The sequence below is a fragment of the Orcinus orca genome, chromosome 10, assembly GCF_937001465.1.
Source record: "Orcinus orca chromosome 10, mOrcOrc1.1, whole genome shotgun sequence".
In the NCBI taxonomy this organism is placed as follows: Eukaryota; Metazoa; Chordata; class Mammalia; order Artiodactyla; family Delphinidae; genus Orcinus; species Orcinus orca.
The window spans coordinates 82,628,672-82,646,461 of NC_064568.1; the positions used below are offsets into that span (position 1 = coordinate 82,628,672).

A 17,790-nucleotide genomic window follows, 5' to 3' on the forward strand; every position below is an offset into this window, starting at 1 on the left:
AGGGGTGGGAGTGGGTGTTGTAGGGTCAGAATCCAGGCCCCTCAGAGAAGCAGGAAGGGGCAGGGGTGGGAGTGGGTGTTGGGTCAGAATCCAGGCCCCTCGGAGAAGCAGGAAGGGGTAGGGGTGGGAGTGGATGTTGTAGGGTCAGAATCCAGGCCCCTCGGAGAAGCAGGAAGGGGCAGGGGTGGGAGTGGGTGTTGTAGGGTCAGAATCCAGGCCCCTCGGAGAAGCAGGGACGGTGGAAGGGAGCCCTGGCAGAGGCGGCTGCTGTTTGGACTTCACCTCCTTGCCACGAGCAACGAGCTTCTCAGGAAGCCCAGCCTGGGCAGCTGTGTGGGAGGCATGGCTGGCATTGGCAACACCTTCGCAAACCTGATAGAAGAAGACAAGGTCATTCCCATCTTCACAGGTCTCCATGGTCTTAAAAGAAAATAAAAGGGGAATGTTATCAGTCATTCTGCTTCCTGCCCCAGTCCCTTGGTCAGTTGCTGTGGAGAGTGAGAAACAGGAAGGGATGTGGTCCCTGTGCTCAAGGAGCCCCTGTTCTGACGGAGAAGCCAGTTCCCAGCTCTGGGAAATGCTCGGCCTAGGGGCCCCTAAGGAGCTGGATTGGTTCCTCACCAAATACTGCACGAGGGGCCCCTGTGGCAGCAGCTGTAGCTGAATGAGGCTCAGAAAGTTGGTGGCCACGAAGATGTGGGGGCACGTGGGCCCAAGCGCCAGCCAGTGTCGGATCACGGCCGCTAGAAGCGCGAGACCATCCACCTGTGCAGAGGGCAGCGGTGAGGCTGTGGAACCACAGGTGCCCCGTGCACCCCTCTCCTCCTGCCAGGCCTCTCCCGCCTCACACTGTTTCTTTTCCACCCACACACCCCTATTCTTTTCCAGAGGCGCAGCCGCACCCTCTTGTTCCTTAGCCCTCCTTCATTTTCCCCTCCTTAGATCCTCAACAGCTTCTCCCCTTACCGTGTTGGTTCCCTTTCCGAATTCATCAATAAGGACCAGCGACCGCTCGGTGGCATTGTTCACTGCTTTCGCCACCTGCTGGGTACCAGGTGGACAAGGGATAGTTTCAGAAACATTCGAGGCCTGTAATGCACTGACCACAGTCTGCCTGGCAGAAAAGCTGCTTGTGTATGTGTCCACCCAACAGGACTGCAAGTTCTTTAACGGCGAGACACATGTTTTGTTCATCCTTTCATTGCCAACAGTGCCTCACACAAAGCCGGGGATAGATAAAGGTTTGCGGTATTGATTCTCCTGGTCTCTGAACTGGGTGCTCCCTGCCCCTAGTTTAGAGAGCAGGCAGAAGGAACGTTTTTCCTAACATTTTTCACGGGTAGGGTTCCTTCCCCATTATCCCCCTCCCCCAACCTATCCTCCTTTTGACCTGGTTGAGGTCGATCATGAAGGTAGAGAGGCCAAGGGAGATGGATTCACAGCTATGGATTCGGGTGAAGATGGCGTCTACTGCCCCGATTTCGGCTTCCTCTGCTGGCACAAAGCTGCCCACCAGGGCCATGAATGTGATCAAGCCTACCTGAATAGGGGAGGAGACAGGGCCCGGTGCCTCGTGTGGCTGAGGTGAAGGTGAGGCTAAACTGAGGGGAGAACAATAGATCAAGAGAGATGGACACAGTTTAATAGAAGATCACAGCCCCTCTGCTCGCTTTAGAATCAGTAAAGGGCAGCGAGTGAGCAAAGGCACACTTTAATTCAGAGGTGGGGGAGGAGAATTCAGGCCATGGAACGATCATTAGAGCATGGCTCTCCCTCAGGTAGAGAATGAGAACTTGGGAGGAAGAGGAGCAGCGGGTGTGGGCTACGGTCTTTTCATGACAGCTGGGGTCAGAACACAGGGAGAAGAGCTGTAGGGACCTGGGTTGACTGGCAGGTGGGGGATGGAGACAATGGAGAACATTCCAGAGGCCCAGTTTGTAGGGATTCCTCTACCTGTTTGAGGTATATGCTCTTCCCTGAGGAGTTGGGTCCAGTGATGACTTTGACCCTCCCTTTGTACCCCCCGCATTCTGCGGAGTTGGGCACGAAGGTTCGGGCACAGAGCTCCATCAGAGGATGCCTGCAATGGAGTGGGTGGAGAGGTACCTTGCACATGGCCTGTGGATGCAGAAGATGGGGCCTTTGGGCCCCTCTTGTCTATGCCTCCACCCTTTTCTGTTCTCACCTGCCATTCTGGATTCGTACCCCAAGGAGCCGTGGGGAGTAACGGGGCCTTGAGTAGCCATAGTCCCGGGCGGCACTGGCAAGAGCCAAGAGGACGTCCAGGCGGGAGGCGAGGTCCAACACCTGGGTCAAGACAGCTGCCCGTGCCAGCACCTGACACTGCAGCTGGTACATCAGCAGGGTTTCCTGGTCTGGGGGCAGGTAAGGGAGGGAGCTGGGGGTCAGCTCCAGGGGAAAGTGAAGGAGAGACAAAGAGGCCAGCAGAGGGACCCAGAAACAGGCTTGCAGATACCATCTGAAATACCCAGAGACATTCAGAAAAGACAGAGTCAGAGAGAGAAAGAGAGAGAGAGAAAGAGAGCAATGGCAGGAAGGAAAGGAGCCTATCAGAATCATCTCCATGCTGCCCGCTCCGCTCCAGCCACTCGCTTCTCCTCACCCCGGATGTCGCAGTGCAGGTCCCCCAGCAATGCATCCAGCTCCTTGGTTCGAGCACTACGATAGTGAAGCTTCTCCTCTGAGAGGAACTGGATACAAGGGTTCAAAGCTATGGGCTTTGCTTCTCTCGATCCTCATCCTATCTAACCCCCGCTCCAGCCCTGACCTTGATTTCTTTCTCCTTTGTCTCAGAGCTGGTAAAGATCAGAGTAAAACAACAGAAGAGGGATCCCACATTGGGCAGTGCTGATGGGGTAAGGCCCTCCTCTCAGCTGCTCATTCACTTTCCTTATCAACCCCTACAGAGGTCAAGGGTCTCACCATGAAGTCCAGACCCTCAATCTCGAAGTCACTGGTCTCCACCATGGAAGGCAGGCGGGGAATACAAAGAAGGAAGCCAATCTGCGGAGAGTAGAAAAGAGATAAAGCAGAGAGTGATGTACTGGGCACTTTCTTTCCTTAGAGGAAGCCAGAGTCCCCTATATCCCCCAATGCTTCCCTCAGGGGGCTAAAGCCACCAAAAAGTATTCATGTTCTTCAGATTTCTCCAGGGTTTTCTTATCTACTAATGTGTACTTCATAGGCCTAATGTCCCCCTAAAAAACCCCTGGGGAGCACACCCACCCTCCTGCCCTCACCAGAGGGATGTAGATGACACTGCATGAAGGGATACGGGGGTCCAGATTTTCCAGCTCCTTCCGAGCCACCTCAGTGAGGAAACTGGGAAGTCCTGTCAGCCTTCGTTTTTCTAGGAGGGTGAAAGACACGTGGATATCAAAAGTAAGGTTCCTGCTCTGGTTGCGATGATTATCCCCAGATGCAGTGGCCGCCTACTGAGAATGGTACCCCATCACTGGGCAGGCTCATGTTTCAGGGCTCATAGGCCCATCCGTACACCTAACACTCACTCTCATCAATTTCAGGATCTATGTTGGGGAGGACTGTGAAGCGATTTTCAGCAAGACTGCCCTCAAAGTCCACCTGAGGAGACAAGAAGTCCAGGTTCTTTACATCCAGCACCATCTCGTCCTGTTCCTCACCTCTACTTGGGCCCCTTCAGTCCCTGCTTCAACCCTAACCCTCCAAGCCCCCAAGCAGATCCCTGATATTTTGCCATCTCCTCTCACCATCCCATCCCTTGGTCATCCAGCTGACCTCAGTGTCTCCCATGCATCCCCATCTTCCACACCACATTCCCCAGAGCCCCGTCGTTCTCTATTACCCAAACCCATCCCTCCCCTAGTTTCCCAGGAGCTCTGCCTCTTTCCTTCCACTCACCACTTTCCCAATGAGGCTGGCAATGTGGTGTAGGTCATCAGAGAACTCTTGGGCAATGTCCCGAAAGAGCTGAATGGACTGGGGCAGGGAGCGGCAAGCATCCCTCAGGCCCAGGGCACTGTACACTGTCTGTAGGAGAAATGGACAGAGGAGGGTGGCCCATACCCAGGCCGGGCTTAGGCGAGGGGACAGGGATGGACTGAGAAGAACAAAGACCAATAGGGAAAAACACAATAACAGAGACAGAGAGAAGATCTCAAATGCAAAAAAGAAACAGTGAGAGAGAAAATGGTATCTGCAGAACTCTTCACCAGGCACCACACTAAACACTGAGGCTCCAAAGACAACAAAGACAACTGGGTCCCTTGTCCTAGATGGGCTCGTGGTCTAGTAAGGAAGACAAATACACCCAGAAGATTTAAAAATAAAGTGGTAGTTGCTTTGAAAGAGATTTGTACAATATCCCAAGAGAGAAGTTTGTACAGAGGAAGGAGAAAGAGAAATAGGGATATGAAAGGCAGAGAAGAAGTAAATGAGCAGAAGGGGCAATGACAGCATTTGGGTAAGAGACAGCAGGAAGAGGGGATGGGTGAGAGTCACTGAGAATTAATTCTCCAGCGTGCAAGTCAGTGACCTGAGGTGGCTGCTCTAAACAGGGATTAGACTGAGTGGATAAACCCAATCCAAAGGACACTGACTGAGCCTCACTCTGTGACAGAGGATATATAAAGTGTATAAACCAAAGAGTTTATAATCTAGCCATGATGGAAACAAACAACAAAAACAATGACTACCCACAAAAAAGATTGACCAAGTTGTGAAACTGACTAAAATTACTAAGGAAGTTCAGAGAATAAGACTAATATGGGCTAAAATAGTTGGGATATCTTTGCAGAGAAAAAGAAATAAGCTTGGTCTTGAATAAGGCAATTCCAAAGGGAGGAGGGTATTCTGGGTGGGGGCAAGAGCATGGGCAAATGAATAGAGGTAGGAATAAGAACTAACACTTATTGAATGTTTACTACCCGCCAGGCAATATTCTAAACTTTTTACATGTGTTAATTTCATTCAATTCTCAAAATAATCCTAGGAGATGGGGACTAGCATGACTCCATTTTACAGGTGAGCAACCTGAAGCACAAAGAAGTAACACAATTTGCTCAAGGTCTCACAGAGAGTAAACAGATGAGCTGGGAATTGAGCCCAGGTGTCTGGCTTTTAACCACCATGCTATCCTGAGCAGGAATATGGTGGGTCTCCCAGGCAGAGTGCTTGAACGCGGAGCCTGGCCTGGCTGAAGCCAAGGATAAATGTTAAGTAGTGGGAGGGAATATACAAATAGTCACACACATCTGCTCACGTAAAATAAAACTGAAACTACTTTACATGTTAGGTAAATATACTGTAGAGGGCTTCCCTGGTGGTGCAGTGGTTAAGAATCCTCCTGTCAATGCAGGGGACACGGGTTCGAGCCCTGGTCGGGGAAGATCCCACATGCCATGGAACAACTAAGCACGTGCGCCACAACTACTGAGCCTGCACGCAAGAGCCCATGAGCCACAACTACTGAGCCTGCATGCCACAACTACTGAAGCCTGCGCGCCCAGAGCCCGTGCTCTGCAACAAGAGAAGCCACCGCAATGAGAAGCCCGTGCACCGCAACGAAGAGTAGCCCCCGTTCGCCGCAACTAGAGGAAGCCCATGCGCAGCAACAAAGACCCAATGCAGCCAAAAATAAATAAATAAACTTAAATTAAAAAAAATTTTTTTAGGCTCTCTCGCCTTCTGAGATGGCCCACACTCTGTCTGTGGAGTGTGTTTCTCTCTAAATAAATCCACTTCTTAACTATACCTTTGTTTCTCACTGAATTCTTTCTGCAATGAGACATCAAGAACCTCAAATTCACTGGGAATAGAACTATAGCAGCTGCTGCAGCAAAAAAGCTGGAAACTGAAACCATGCACAGAGAAACTTCAGAGAGTCACTGGAAACTTCGAATAGCGGTGGAGGAGTAGTAGCTGGAAAGCAGATATTACAGCTGGAATTCACATTGCTATCTTGAGCTAGTGGTAGAAGCCACATGCTGAGGATGGCAGAACAGGAAGACAGAAGGAGACTGGGTCACTGAGGACTTTATGAAACCACCCAACAGTCACGGACTGCTTATTTTTATCCTTTTCTATAAAAGATAAACTTATTTAAGCCAAAAAAAGTTTTTTTTAAAGGTTATCTATAGGTGGAGAGAGGGAAAAGGGATAGAAGTTACAATTAATTGACTATACCTTGTTTGGGAGATTTGACTTTGGAACTGTGTAAATATTCTACATAATTATAAGATTAAATTTTAAGAAGCAATTATTAAAAATCAAAAAAAGAATGAAACAAATGAACATAATGTATACCCAGATAGTGACATAACACAGTATGTGTTGAAGTAGTGACTAAAACACAGCAATTTGACTGTATATCCCTAGGGAGAAGAGAAAGAACTATCCCTCCTTCCCCCCAAAAAATGTTAAATAGTGTTCAATAATCATATAGTTTTGGTAGTAATGGTGATATTGCTATTCTAAGATTGTTGTGGATGTAATGTAGGAAAAAGCAAATAAGTGATACTTCGATTTTCTCATTCCTAGTGTTATTGAGACACAGAATCTCCAGTATGGAAGAAGGAAATATTGAAGAGGATAAAAATGGAATATACAAGGTAAGAACCCTGTGGTGCTGAATTTAAATAGGTGATGTCACAGATGTAGAAAACAAACTAATGGTTACCAAGGGGGAAACGGTGGGGGAGGGATAAATTGGGAGATTGGGATTGACATATACACACTACTATATATAAAATAGATAACTAATAAGAACCTACTGTATAGCACAGGGAACTCTACTCAATACTCTGTAATGACCTAAATGGGTAAAGAATCTAAAAAAGAGTGGATATATATTTATGTATAACTGATTCACTTTGCTATACAGCAGAAACTAACACAATATTGTAAATCGACTATACTCAAAAAAAATTAATTAAAAAAAGAATATAGATATAGTGATCTCTGGATATCTAAAAAACTAAAATAAAATAAATAGGTGATGTCAGTACTAATTTATCATGTATTTTATTTTTTTTCAAGTTTCTAGATCTGTCCACAGAAAAGGCCTACAAGCAATAATCCAAACATGCCGAGTACCCTCTAGCACTCACCGTGGTATACAGAAATACCATTTCTCACTAAAAGGAACCAGGGCTCCTCAGAGAAATGTCTGGTTCCAGGTCAGAACCGGTACGTGTAAGTGGTATATCTGGTACATCTTGTCAAACCAGAGAGTGGGGAAGTTATCCAAGTCTACTAGTGTCATGTTAAAGGACTCAGAAGCCAACATGAAGAGGCTCCCATTGGCCAAAGATGGAATATCTCGAACATGTGTAAAGATTAAAAATGCAGTGGCCTGAAGCACGAAGAAATCTGTAAGTTTGTAATGATACTAAAACAACAACAGCAACCAAAAAAACTCATTGGTTGCCTTGGAGGATTATGGAACTCATTTCGTATTTGCTGACAGCTGGACAGATAAAATCGGGGGAAAAAGTCAAGCAATGTTCTGTGATATCACTAGGTAGCCGAAGAGTAGATGAGAGGAAGTCTTCCTTCCAGAAACATTCTAATCAATGAAGAAAGAATGACAGAATTAGAATAACACTACTTTGCAATCTCTAAAGAACTAATGGACTTAATTATTAAACATCAAAGACTGCTATCATCACAAAATGAGAGTCAGACATACTGACATTATGTTCCTCCATTTATGAAACACTATTGAAAAAAATTGAACCTGAGCAAGCTTCTAGATTCAACTATTAATTTACAGAAATTCTAGAAGAGAGAGAAACATGTCAAAAACAGGGACTGTGGGCTTCCCTGGTGGCGCAGTGGTTGAGAGTCCGCCTGCCAATGCAGGGGACACGGGTTCGTGCCCCGGTCCGGGAAGATCCCACATGCCACGGAGCGGCTGGGCCCGTGAGCCATGGCCGCTGAGCCTGCGCTCTGCAATGGGAGAGGCCACAACAGCAAGGGGCCCGCGTACTGCAAAAAAACAACAACAAAACAAAACAGGGAATGTAATCAGTGAAATTCAGGCTAAGGAAAACTCTGTAGGACAAATAATCCAGCTTCTGCAACAAATATGTTGCAAAGGGGAAAAGATATATATATGGAGAGGCGGGGAGAGGGGAAGAGAGGAGGAGGAGGAGGAGGGAGAGAGAGAGAGAGAGAGAGAGAGAGAGAGAGAGAGAGAGAGAGAGATAGAGAGAGAGAGAGAATGGTGAAATGGAGAAGGAACCCATAAAGGAGATTCAAAAAGACATCATCCCATCGCTATATGAACATATTTTGATCCTAATTAAACAAACTGTAATTTAAAAAAATCATCACATTTACGAGATGAATAGAAATTTAAACATGAGCTAATTAATATTAAAGAATTACATTAATTTTTAGATAAGACAATGGCATTGTTATTCTTTTTTAAAAATAATTTTCTTTTAGAAAGCATATTGAAATATTTATGGGTGAAATGATATGATGGCTGGGAATTGCTTCAAAATACAGGAAAAGGAAAGTGAGAGAAGATATACATGAAACAACATTTGTATGAGTCGAAGTGTTAAAGCTACATGGTGGGTACATGGGAGTTCTTCGTATTATTCTCTCTAAATTTTTTTTGACAATTTCCACAGTGCAAAGTTTTTTTAAAGGTGTTGGGATAAAGTTGGACCGGGTGACGAGAGTAAAGAGGATTTGGAACACATGCTGGGGGTCTTAACCTGGACTTCTAGATTCAAGAAGGGAGGTCTTACCTTGTAGAGAACCTGCCAGTCACTGACCTTGGTGTGGGACAACTTCATGCGTTTAAGAATCAGCTAGAGTCAAACAAGGAGACAGCCGCTGTTTTCCTTCTCCCACCCTAATGCCCCTCAAGATGCCCAGCATCCCTCACCTCCTTCCCCACCTCCCTGCCCCCAACCCCGAGCTCACAGGCACGTTCTTGATGTGACCCAGCAATCGATGCAGCATCTGAGCCATGTCCAGATTCTGGGGTAACAGGAAAAACTGAATGACATCCAGACGGGAATTTAGTTCCTCCAGGTCCTGGGTTGGACGTGTGAACCATAGCCTGGAAGTGAGGGTTGGAGTGAGGAGACCAGAAATTACCTCTGTTCTCATCACTGTCTTGATCTCAATTTGTGAAAAATGTGCATTTGGAGGTCCCTGGGGATTGTGGCAATATGTATCTGCACTGGTAAGTACAGTGTCCTATCTATGCAGGTGTGTTTACTTGCATCTACTGAAAATCTCTGGATGTGAGCACAACTGTGTGTATCTCGGTTTTGATGGATATGACCATGTGTCATTCCATGTGGCTATGTGATGGAGTTTGTCAATATTTTAGAGGGAGAGCAGTGTGTTGAGGCATTTGAATGCCAACACTCTAGCTCTCTCTGCAGCTGAGTAGGAGTGAGTCAGAAAGAGTTTGTATATCCGTATTTAGCTGTGAAATAGCACAGACATTCATGTCTTTTCATGTTCTTCCTGTGAAAGTATATAACTGTTCCATGTAGAATAAGTCCTCAATTCGTGATAATGTTCATCCCTGCAGAGAAGAAAGTATTGGGTAGAGATACTTAAAGGGCTTCAATAACATTGTCTTATTTTTAAATTGGCTAGTGGAAACACAGAGGTTTATATTATTATTATTACCTTTTCTGTGTCTGAGGTTATTTCCTAATAAATTAAATTATTATACAGAAATAAATGTCTCATCTGAGTTTGTCTAATTCTGGGTATCCCTATCTCCCTATGGCTATGAAGAGTGTGAGATTCTACAAGGACCTGGGAGCCCATGGATTCTTTCCCACATTAGAGCAAGCCATTAGGCATATCATTTTGTGTAAGAGCCAACCTGTGGAGACACTGGGGCCTAAGCATGTGTATCTCACACTGTAGTCTACGGCCAGTTACCCTGGGTTAGAACACCCCAGGTTAGAATGAAGTGGAAGACTCATGTGGATTCGAGGGTGGGTTTTAGGCACCTCTGCTCCTTGGCCACAAAGGAGCAGAGGTGTCTGAGGCAGTGTGGGCCAGTCTGTGAATACCCTCCCCACCTGGAGAGCACGAGCCTCATCAGACTTTCTTATAAAACACCTGGGTAGCTCTGACTCATGTACTTCGAGTGCCTGGAGGTCTTAGTCGAGCCAGACTCAAGTCAGCTGAGGGGATGAGGCCCTTAGAAGGTAAGCAAATTGTCCAAAGTCATGCAGCTAGTAAGAAGTACAACTGGATCTCAAACTCAGGTCTCCAGACTGCTAGGACAGTGCTCTTTAGAGCATACTGTGACATTTAGTCACCTTCCAGGTGCCCTGTCTGATCATCAGATTGTGATTCTATGCCCTGCAGGATCCTATCTAAGGAATCTGCACCCCTCCCTCACCTTTAACTCAGTTCTCTTCTCCTTTGAGAATTCCTTCCCTTTCATCCCTGGTTGAGATTAGACATCTGCGCCTGAAGCACTAGAGAACTTCGAGGTAATTAAATCACCCCGCCAATTACCTGGAGATGGCCTCAGAGATAATGCTAAATTAACCTCCAAAAGACACACATTGCAGGGCAGGTGGCATGGGGAAAAGATTGTACACCTGCAGGCTAGCAAAGGTTTCCTGAGTTTTTAGAGATGATGTAACCAGTGTGTTTGCATTCTACTGCATACAAGGCCATGTGCTGAGCTAACAGGAATGGGCCACTGCATTGAGTTCACTCACAGCTATGAGGGCAAGTAGATTCACCAACTAATTCCAACCTGCTGTGATAGTGCAACTAGAAAATATAAACAAGCACTATGTGACCACACAGCAAAGTGCACGTCAGTCTCCTCAGAGGTGCCTGTGAAAGCTTCACCAGAAAGGTGATAGTTGGGTTGCAAAAGGATGTAAGATTTTGACAGGTGGAGAGCAGGGGAAAGACTTTCCAGAGGGAACAGCATTAACAGGGCTTGAGGGGGGATTCCCTGGCGGTCCAGTGGTTAGTACTCCGCACCTTCACTGCTGAGGGCCTGGGTTTAATCCCTCGGTGGGGAACTAAGATCCCATAAGCCGCACGGCCGAAAAAACAAAACAAAACAAAACATGGGTATGAGGAGGTAAGCCTGGAAATTAAAATTGAGGGGCCCTGAATGCCATACTGCTAAAGATGCGACCCTTAATTATGCAGGTAATGCGGAAACCTCCTGAGGTTTATGTTTTGTTTCTACTTAAGCTTAAAAAAAAGGGGGTGGGGGAGTGACATGCTCAGACCTCTATTTTGGAATGAAGAACAGATTGGAAAAAGAAGCGTTTAGAGGCAGAGAGACCAATTTGAAGGTGAATGCAATGCTCCAGGTTAGAAATGAAGATAGCCAGAATTAGAGGAGAGGAAAGAGGGAGAAGGGGATGGCTGAGAGACATTTCTGGATAGAATCAATAGGTCTCAGTGAATAATTGAATATGGGGGGTGAGGGAGAAGCATCAATCCAAGGTTCAGAGCTTGAGAAGCTATATTGCCAGCAATGCCATTAACCAGAAAAGGGAATGCAGGAAGAGGAACAGGGCCAGTCGGTGTCAGTTTGGATGCTCTGAGTTTGAGCTGCCTGTGGAAATTGCAGGTGGCGATGATGTGCAAAGAGCATTCCACATATGGAGCTCGGAACTAGAGATACAAATTTGAGAGTCCTCAGAGAACAGCTCAAATTTGAAGTGTGTTTTTAATAATTAAAGATATTACTGGGGCTTCTCTGGTGGCGCAGTGGTTGGGAGTCCGCCTGCCATGCAGGGGACATGGGTTCATGCCCCGGTCCGGGAGGATCCCACATGCCGCGGAGCGGCTGGGCCCATGGGCCGTGGCCACTGGGCCTGCGCATCTGGAGCCTGTGCTCTGCGGCGGGAGAGGCTGCGGCAGTGAGGGGCCCGCGTACCGCAAAAAAAAAAAAAAAAAAAGATATTACCATGTGTACATTGCTGTCTTGTGATTCTGCTTCTGCTGCGTGTATGTGTGAAAGTCCGTGTATCATCAGTGGGTACATGTGCACCTGTGCTGACAACATAAAATGAGAATAACACTAGCTACCACGTGGGGTCGTTGTAAGGATTAAATGCATTTAGCCAGCATTCAGGAAAGGGCAGTTGTTTTCATTACTACTAAGGGTGGTGTGTTTGAGTCTACAGATTGCCTGCATTAACCTGTAGCACGTGTGTGACTCTTACTCACCTGAGCAGTTTCTCTCCCCACTTACAGCGGCATCTGTTGAGGATTCCTGTTGGGAGTTGGGGTATGGAGTGAGCCTGTTATAAGCAGGGTCAGGGAAAGGAATGTATGGATGTGTCTAAGCTGAGGCATCAGGGTCAGAGGTTTGGGTGTTCAGCTGGCTGGCCTGGGGAGCGTTCCCCAGATACAGGACACAAAGGCAGCCAAAGCCAGCGTGTGGCCACAAGTCTGAGCCGGGATTACCTTACATGGGCTTGGGGGAGGAATGGGCACTCACAGGAACACTCAGCCAGAAAAATATGCAGAGCAGGCATAATTAGACTCACAAAAAGCCCAACACATACACGTAAACATTAGACACAACCCACTGAGATGCACGGTGAAACCATGTGGTTACTTGGGGTGATGTCCCCAATACACCCTAAAGCCTGAAACTATAAGAGATAGAGACTCTATGCAAAGCAAACATGGGAGTTATGCAGTTATATAACTCTCCTCTATACATAGGGCCTCCCAAAGTCCCTAGACAGGTACACCACTAGTAGAAATATTCATACAAACCCAAGGAATCAACATGGAATTGGTAGAGTAAGAAATGATACGCAAATGACACTGGACAACTATACTGGACAAGGTTTCAGGAAGATGCCCAAACTGAGGGAGGGTACAAAGAGGATAATAAAGCTGGATTGGGACTTCCTTGGTAGCGCAGTGGTTAAGAATCCACCTGCCAATGCAGGGGACACGGGTTCGAGCTCTGATCTGGAAAGATCCCACATGCCGCAGAGCAACTAAGCCCGTGCACCACAACTACTGAGCCTGCGCTATAGAAGCCGCGAGCCACAACTACTGAGCTCACGCGTGGCAAATACTGAAGCCCCCGCGCCTAGAGCCCGTGCTCTGCAACAAGAGAAGCCACCACAATGAGAAGCCCGCGCACTGCAGTGAAGAGCAGCCCCCGTTTGCTGCAACTAGAGAAAGCCTGAGTGCAGCAACGAAGACCCAAGGCAGCCAAAAATTAAAAAAATTAAGAAAAAAAAAAAAGAAGCTGGATTGGAGCAGAAGAGACAGCTGGCAATGGGGTGAAGTGGAAAGAGAGGGACTGGGATACATCTTTGGAGGCAGCTGTTTTTCTGGCAGGCCTGTGTAGTGTGGGATGAGGGAGGGGGCAAACCTACCAAAGAGGCTGAGCCCCTCCTTGAGTCCACTGGCCACTTTGTACACTGAGGGGTGAGGCTCACTCTTAAATATCTGCAGAACACTATCAGGGAGAAATTAGGGTAATTTGTATTTTAAAAGGCAATTGAGAAAATGGAATGGGGATTGGGAACACCTCCTGAGATGAAGTCTTGATGTAAGGTTTGTCCCTCACTGCTCTCTGCCTCAGTTTCTCCCTTTAGAAAAGGAGGGTGACACCTTTGTGCTTTTCTTCTTCTCTCCCCTCACCCCCCTTCTCTTTCCTTCAGGGAGAGAGCTCTTAATAGCCCCAGGATTAAAGAAATTGGAGCCCCGTTAAGGATTATTAGAGCATTAAGCTTAATCCTTCTCCCTCCCCAAAGATGACAGCCTGCCTCCATCTCCTTACCTGTAAGTGTCTTGATCTATGCTCACCAGATGTGTCCTGAGGACAGAAAACAAGCAGAAAGGAAGATGGCTGGGGTATGTGAGGTGTGAGTTCATTCTTAAGTTATACCCGCTTAGCTCTCCTTCAAGAGTACTGTCTCAGTTTTCTCCCCAGAGCTCCACACCCTCTCAGGAGTTCCTGTGTGTCCTAGAGCACTTTACCAGATGGGTCACTGCCAATGCCCTCCATCCCGTCTTACTTTCCAGGCCTCCCAATCCCACCTTACTTTGGTTGAGGTTAGGGTAAATGACCTACAACGCAAATTTCTTAAAGCCTAGGATGGGGATGCTGACGTTATAGTCTTCCAGTTCAACCCCGATTCTTCTTCGACCCAAGAACTTCAGCAGCCCTCCAAGTGCTCGAACCTAGGAGGGGATCAGTAATGGAGGTGGGGTAAATCCCAACGTCTTGGAGGCTGGACGACACCAGGGAAAACTATTATTTTCCAGGGCTGGGCTAGTATCTCCCAGGACTCAAACCTAGTCTCCAGGTGCTTGTGCCTTTCTCTAACCTGCTGCAACCCAGCCCTTACCTTGCGGGACCCATCTCACCGTGAGGAGGCAGTCAAAGGGGATGATGGAGGAGAGGAAGAGGATTTTCTCAGTGGCGGTCATGGAGTCTGGTATGAAGGAGTAGTTTCCAGAAAGGAGGCGCTGTTTGCTTATCTCCAGGCCTATTTTGAGGGAAGAAGGGAGGGAAAGATCTTATAGCCCGATTCTTCACCTTATTTTAAGAATGAGAGGGCTTCCCTGGTGGCGCAGTGGTTGAGAGTCCGCCTGCCGATGCAGGGGACACGGGTTCGTGCCCCGGTCCGGGAGGATCCCACGTGCCGCGGAGCGGCTGGGCCCGTGAGCCATGGCCGCTGAGCCTGCGTGTCCGGAGCCTGTGCTCCGCAACGGGAGAGGCCACAGCGGTGAGAGGCCCGCGTACCGCAAAAAACAAAACAAAAAAACAAAAAAACAAAAAAACAAAACAAACAAAAAAAAAAAAATGAGAAAACAGAAGCAAGAGAGATGATGTGGCTTGCCAAATTCACACAGGCAGCTAATGGAAAGCTGAGACAAGAGCCAAATTTTCAGACTCTTTATTCTACATCCACTTTAAAAAGGGTTGGCTGGGAACATAAACTGAGAAAGATAAATGGCTCAGGAGAGTAAGATATCTGTCTGGAATTGGGGACTTGGGGTCAAAAAAATCATATTAACAGAGGAACTAATAACATGAATGCCCTAACATCTAATTTAGGATAGAACATTCCCTGTCCTTTTTGCAAAACCCGGGAAGGTTATGGAAGTGTCTTCTAGATGAACGAGGTCACTGAGGCAGTGCCTTTTTTTTTTTTTTTTTTTAAGGGGTAAATGGCTTTGGCTTAAAGGGGAAAATGCCAACAATCAAAGCTGACCAAAAAGTGTTACTACTCCCTCTTCTCACAGAAGGCACTCATCCCTAGACAAGCCTAAGCTGCAGGTTATTAAAGGCTAGGGATTAGGAGAGATCGTGGGGAGACTGGTCATGGGGCTTGAAGAACACAAAGGTTTAGAATGAGATAGGGCTGAGGGGAGACCTCTGATGATGAAGGTGGAGTTAGGAGAAAGGGTCAGAAAACCGGGATGGGGGATTGGGCAAAGCAAAAGGGAGGAGATACCAAAATCCACACTTGGCAAAAGTATGATTTCAGGTCTCTTAGGCTCTCTGTGCTCTTGGGAGGCTGTGAGGGAGGCAAAGAAAGGGCCATCAGTCTGTACATCTCAGTCCTTCTGCCGCTGTCCCACTTTCCCTCTCACCCAATTCTGGTCTCCTGGCTGTAGCTCCCCCCAAGACCCTTTAGTCTCCTGGAACATTCCATAATTTAGTCCTTCCCCATTTTCCCTCTCTCCCTTACCCAGTCCTTACCAAGCTTCCCCAGAAAACGAGTCATATTCTCATCCTGTTTGGCGCTCGTGACAACAGACTGGGGATCGATTTCATCCAGAACTCGGAATGAGAATGGAGACCAAATGAGTTCAAGGATCTTTATCTTTTGACTAAGAGGGAACCCGTAGCCCTCCCCTTGCTATCTCCCTTCATCCCTCAGAAACTTATTTCCTCCCTCTAAGAGTAGGGAGTGCCCCCCACATTGGGAGCATAAGTCGGAGTCAGACATGAGATTAGAAAAGGGAGGAGTAGTAAGACTGATGGGGTGGTGGGAGGGAAGAGGGGTGCCCAGGAGATTATCACTAGACTGTAGACCCTTAAAGGACAGACATGACTGATTTGCCCAGGACTGTATCTCCAGCTCCTGGTACATTTGTGAATAATGAGATGAATTCCTAAAAACAACAAAGGGGGCCTCTAGGAGTCAACTAATAAAAATAGATCGAGTCAGGTAAGGACCTACGAGTGAAATACGCTTCTAATCCCAGAGTAGAGGAATTCCTAGCTCCGTCCTCACCTCTCTGGAGCAGCTGGAGGCTCTCGTGGTCTGGGGCATCTGGCATAAAGTAGATGGTGGAGTCACTAGTGTCATAGTAGGCAATGCCCAGGTACCCTGAGCTCCACAGCACACACAGATGAATCTGTCCGGCAAGGAAGAAAGGAAACAAATATTTGAACCAACCACTCGTTAAGTGCAGGGTTGAGGCATGCCTTATTTAATTTTAATTATTTTATCAACTCATCACCCCCATTCAGTTAATGTGAAAGCGACATTCAGCGGAGGGAAGTGACTGGCCCAGCTCTTGTTCCCAGCCCCGTTACAGGCTAACAATCAGACGTTCCTATCAACTCCCTGCTCTCCAGATTCGAGCTCTGGCCCCTCAGACATCGCCTCTCCACCCCGCCCCCAGACCTCCGCGGGCTCCTCCTCGTCCTCCTCCTCGGCCTCCCGGGGCTCCGGCACTGGGGCCGGGCTGGGGAAGCTGGCCGAGGCCTCCCTGGGTCCCGGTCCCTGCGGCGTCCTGCCTGGGGTCGCTCCTACGGAGGCCATGGCCTTGGAGGCTCTGTGGATGAAGAAAATGAAGGCGGCTCAGGAGCGAGATCTCACCCGCGAGGAGGCGGGGGTCGCGGGGCGCACAGAAATGCAACTCCACTGAGAACTAATGGGAGAGGGCTGAGGGGCAGGGCTGCTAGGGCCTTCGAGCGCTGTGGTCACAGGTGCAGGGCATCTGGAGGGGCGACTTCTCGGGTATTTAACTAAAGTACAGACTGTGGAAAACACCACTCGCCCCACCCTTATTCCTGTCACGCGGAGGTTGTATTTGGAGACAGTCTGAGGGTCCTGTGTGACAAGTTTTGCACGCCTCCTCTCTCCGCCCCTGCCAACCAAGCCCCCAAGATCACAGCCTCACGCTCTTGACTTCCCCACCCAGTTGCGGACAGCTCGCGGCGTTTTCCCGCCTTTTCAGTCACCTGGGTCGCGACGTGCGCGAGACCGCGTCACTAAACGCCGCGGGCCTGCGGGAGGGTGCGCCGACGCGAGGGCGGGGTGCGCGCGCACACGCCCCGCCTTCTTAGCCGCTATTGGTCGAAGAGACCCGGATCCTGCCTAGAGATCCAACAGAGCGAGAGGGAGGAGGGGACCGCAGAGAAGGCTGGACGATGACTGGCCTATTCGCATATGGGGCGGTGCCAGAACGTTCAAACTTCCCGCCCTCTGCTGTTGCCTAGCAACCGGGCCTCTGGCCCTTGATTGACACGGGGTGGAGCCTGTGAGAAGGTCCTTAGCAGAGCTGGAGTCAGAGCCCCCGGAACGGGTCTAGGGGCGTTGGGTAATCTGGAGAGGAGGCCGACCTTAAAGGAACAGAGACACGTTTTGGGGCGGTTTTTGTTTTTGTTTTTGTTTTTTCTGGAGAGTGGAGATAAGCAACATTAATTCAACCTATGCCAACAATTCTAACTTAATATTTATAATGAGCTTAGAACAGTGCCTGGCAAACATAGTGAGAACTACGTGAGTGTTTTAAATAAATAAGCGGAAATAAGAAGCGAGACTC

The 17,790-nt window shown here is 48.1% G+C and overlaps 2 protein-coding genes across 13 annotated transcripts in view; one reads left to right on the forward strand and one right to left on the reverse strand.

Annotated features, from left to right (window-relative positions):
• Window positions 1-8,013, forward strand: part of VWA7 (von Willebrand factor A domain containing 7) — a 21,123-nt gene extending 13,110 nt beyond the window's left edge. The window contains exons 15-17 of one of the 2 annotated variants that reach the window (XR_007479939.1): window positions 3,546-3,624; window positions 6,538-6,608; window positions 7,036-8,013. The gene's annotated coding sequence lies outside the window, so the exon portion shown is untranslated. The remainder of the gene's footprint in view (window positions 1-3,545; window positions 3,625-6,537; window positions 6,609-7,035) is intronic. The other variant, XR_007479940.1, reaches the window with a different exon arrangement.
• Window positions 1-17,298, reverse strand: part of MSH5 (mutS homolog 5) — an 18,021-nt gene extending 723 nt beyond the window's left edge. Inside the window, exons 1-23 of one of the 11 annotated variants that reach the window (XM_049716431.1) lie at window positions 17,207-17,298; window positions 16,647-16,797; window positions 16,251-16,374; window positions 15,713-15,793; window positions 15,465-15,527; window positions 14,371-14,492; window positions 14,075-14,184; window positions 13,781-13,816; window positions 13,374-13,456; window positions 12,199-12,244; window positions 8,938-9,076; window positions 8,760-8,822; window positions 3,901-4,029; window positions 3,531-3,603; window positions 3,261-3,370; window positions 2,944-3,024; window positions 2,624-2,711; window positions 2,186-2,375; window positions 1,954-2,080; window positions 1,391-1,540; window positions 967-1,044; window positions 622-765; window positions 283-372 (exon numbers count right to left, since the gene is read on the reverse strand). In XM_049716431.1, coding sequence (XP_049572388.1) covers window positions 283-372; window positions 622-765; window positions 967-1,044; window positions 1,391-1,540; window positions 1,954-2,080; window positions 2,186-2,375; window positions 2,624-2,711; window positions 2,944-3,024; window positions 3,261-3,370; window positions 3,531-3,603; window positions 3,901-4,029; window positions 8,760-8,822; window positions 8,938-9,076; window positions 12,199-12,244; window positions 13,374-13,456; window positions 13,781-13,816; window positions 14,075-14,184; window positions 14,371-14,492; window positions 15,465-15,527; window positions 15,713-15,793; window positions 16,251-16,374; window positions 16,647-16,784 — 2,265 coding nt within the window. In that variant the 5' untranslated portion in view covers window positions 16,785-16,797; window positions 17,207-17,298. Of the gene's footprint in view, window positions 1-282; window positions 421-621; window positions 766-966; window positions 1,045-1,390; window positions 1,541-1,953; window positions 2,081-2,185; window positions 2,376-2,623; window positions 2,712-2,943; window positions 3,025-3,260; window positions 3,371-3,530; window positions 3,604-3,900; window positions 4,030-8,759; window positions 8,823-8,937; window positions 9,077-12,198; window positions 12,245-13,373; window positions 13,457-13,780; window positions 13,817-14,074; window positions 14,185-14,370; window positions 14,493-15,464; window positions 15,528-15,712; window positions 15,794-16,250; window positions 16,375-16,646; window positions 16,798-17,027 lie in introns of all 11 variants that reach the window. The other 10 variants (XM_033417924.2, XM_049716430.1, XM_049716428.1 and 7 more) reach the window with 10 other exon arrangements.
• Window positions 17,299-17,790: the final 492 nt, after the last annotated feature.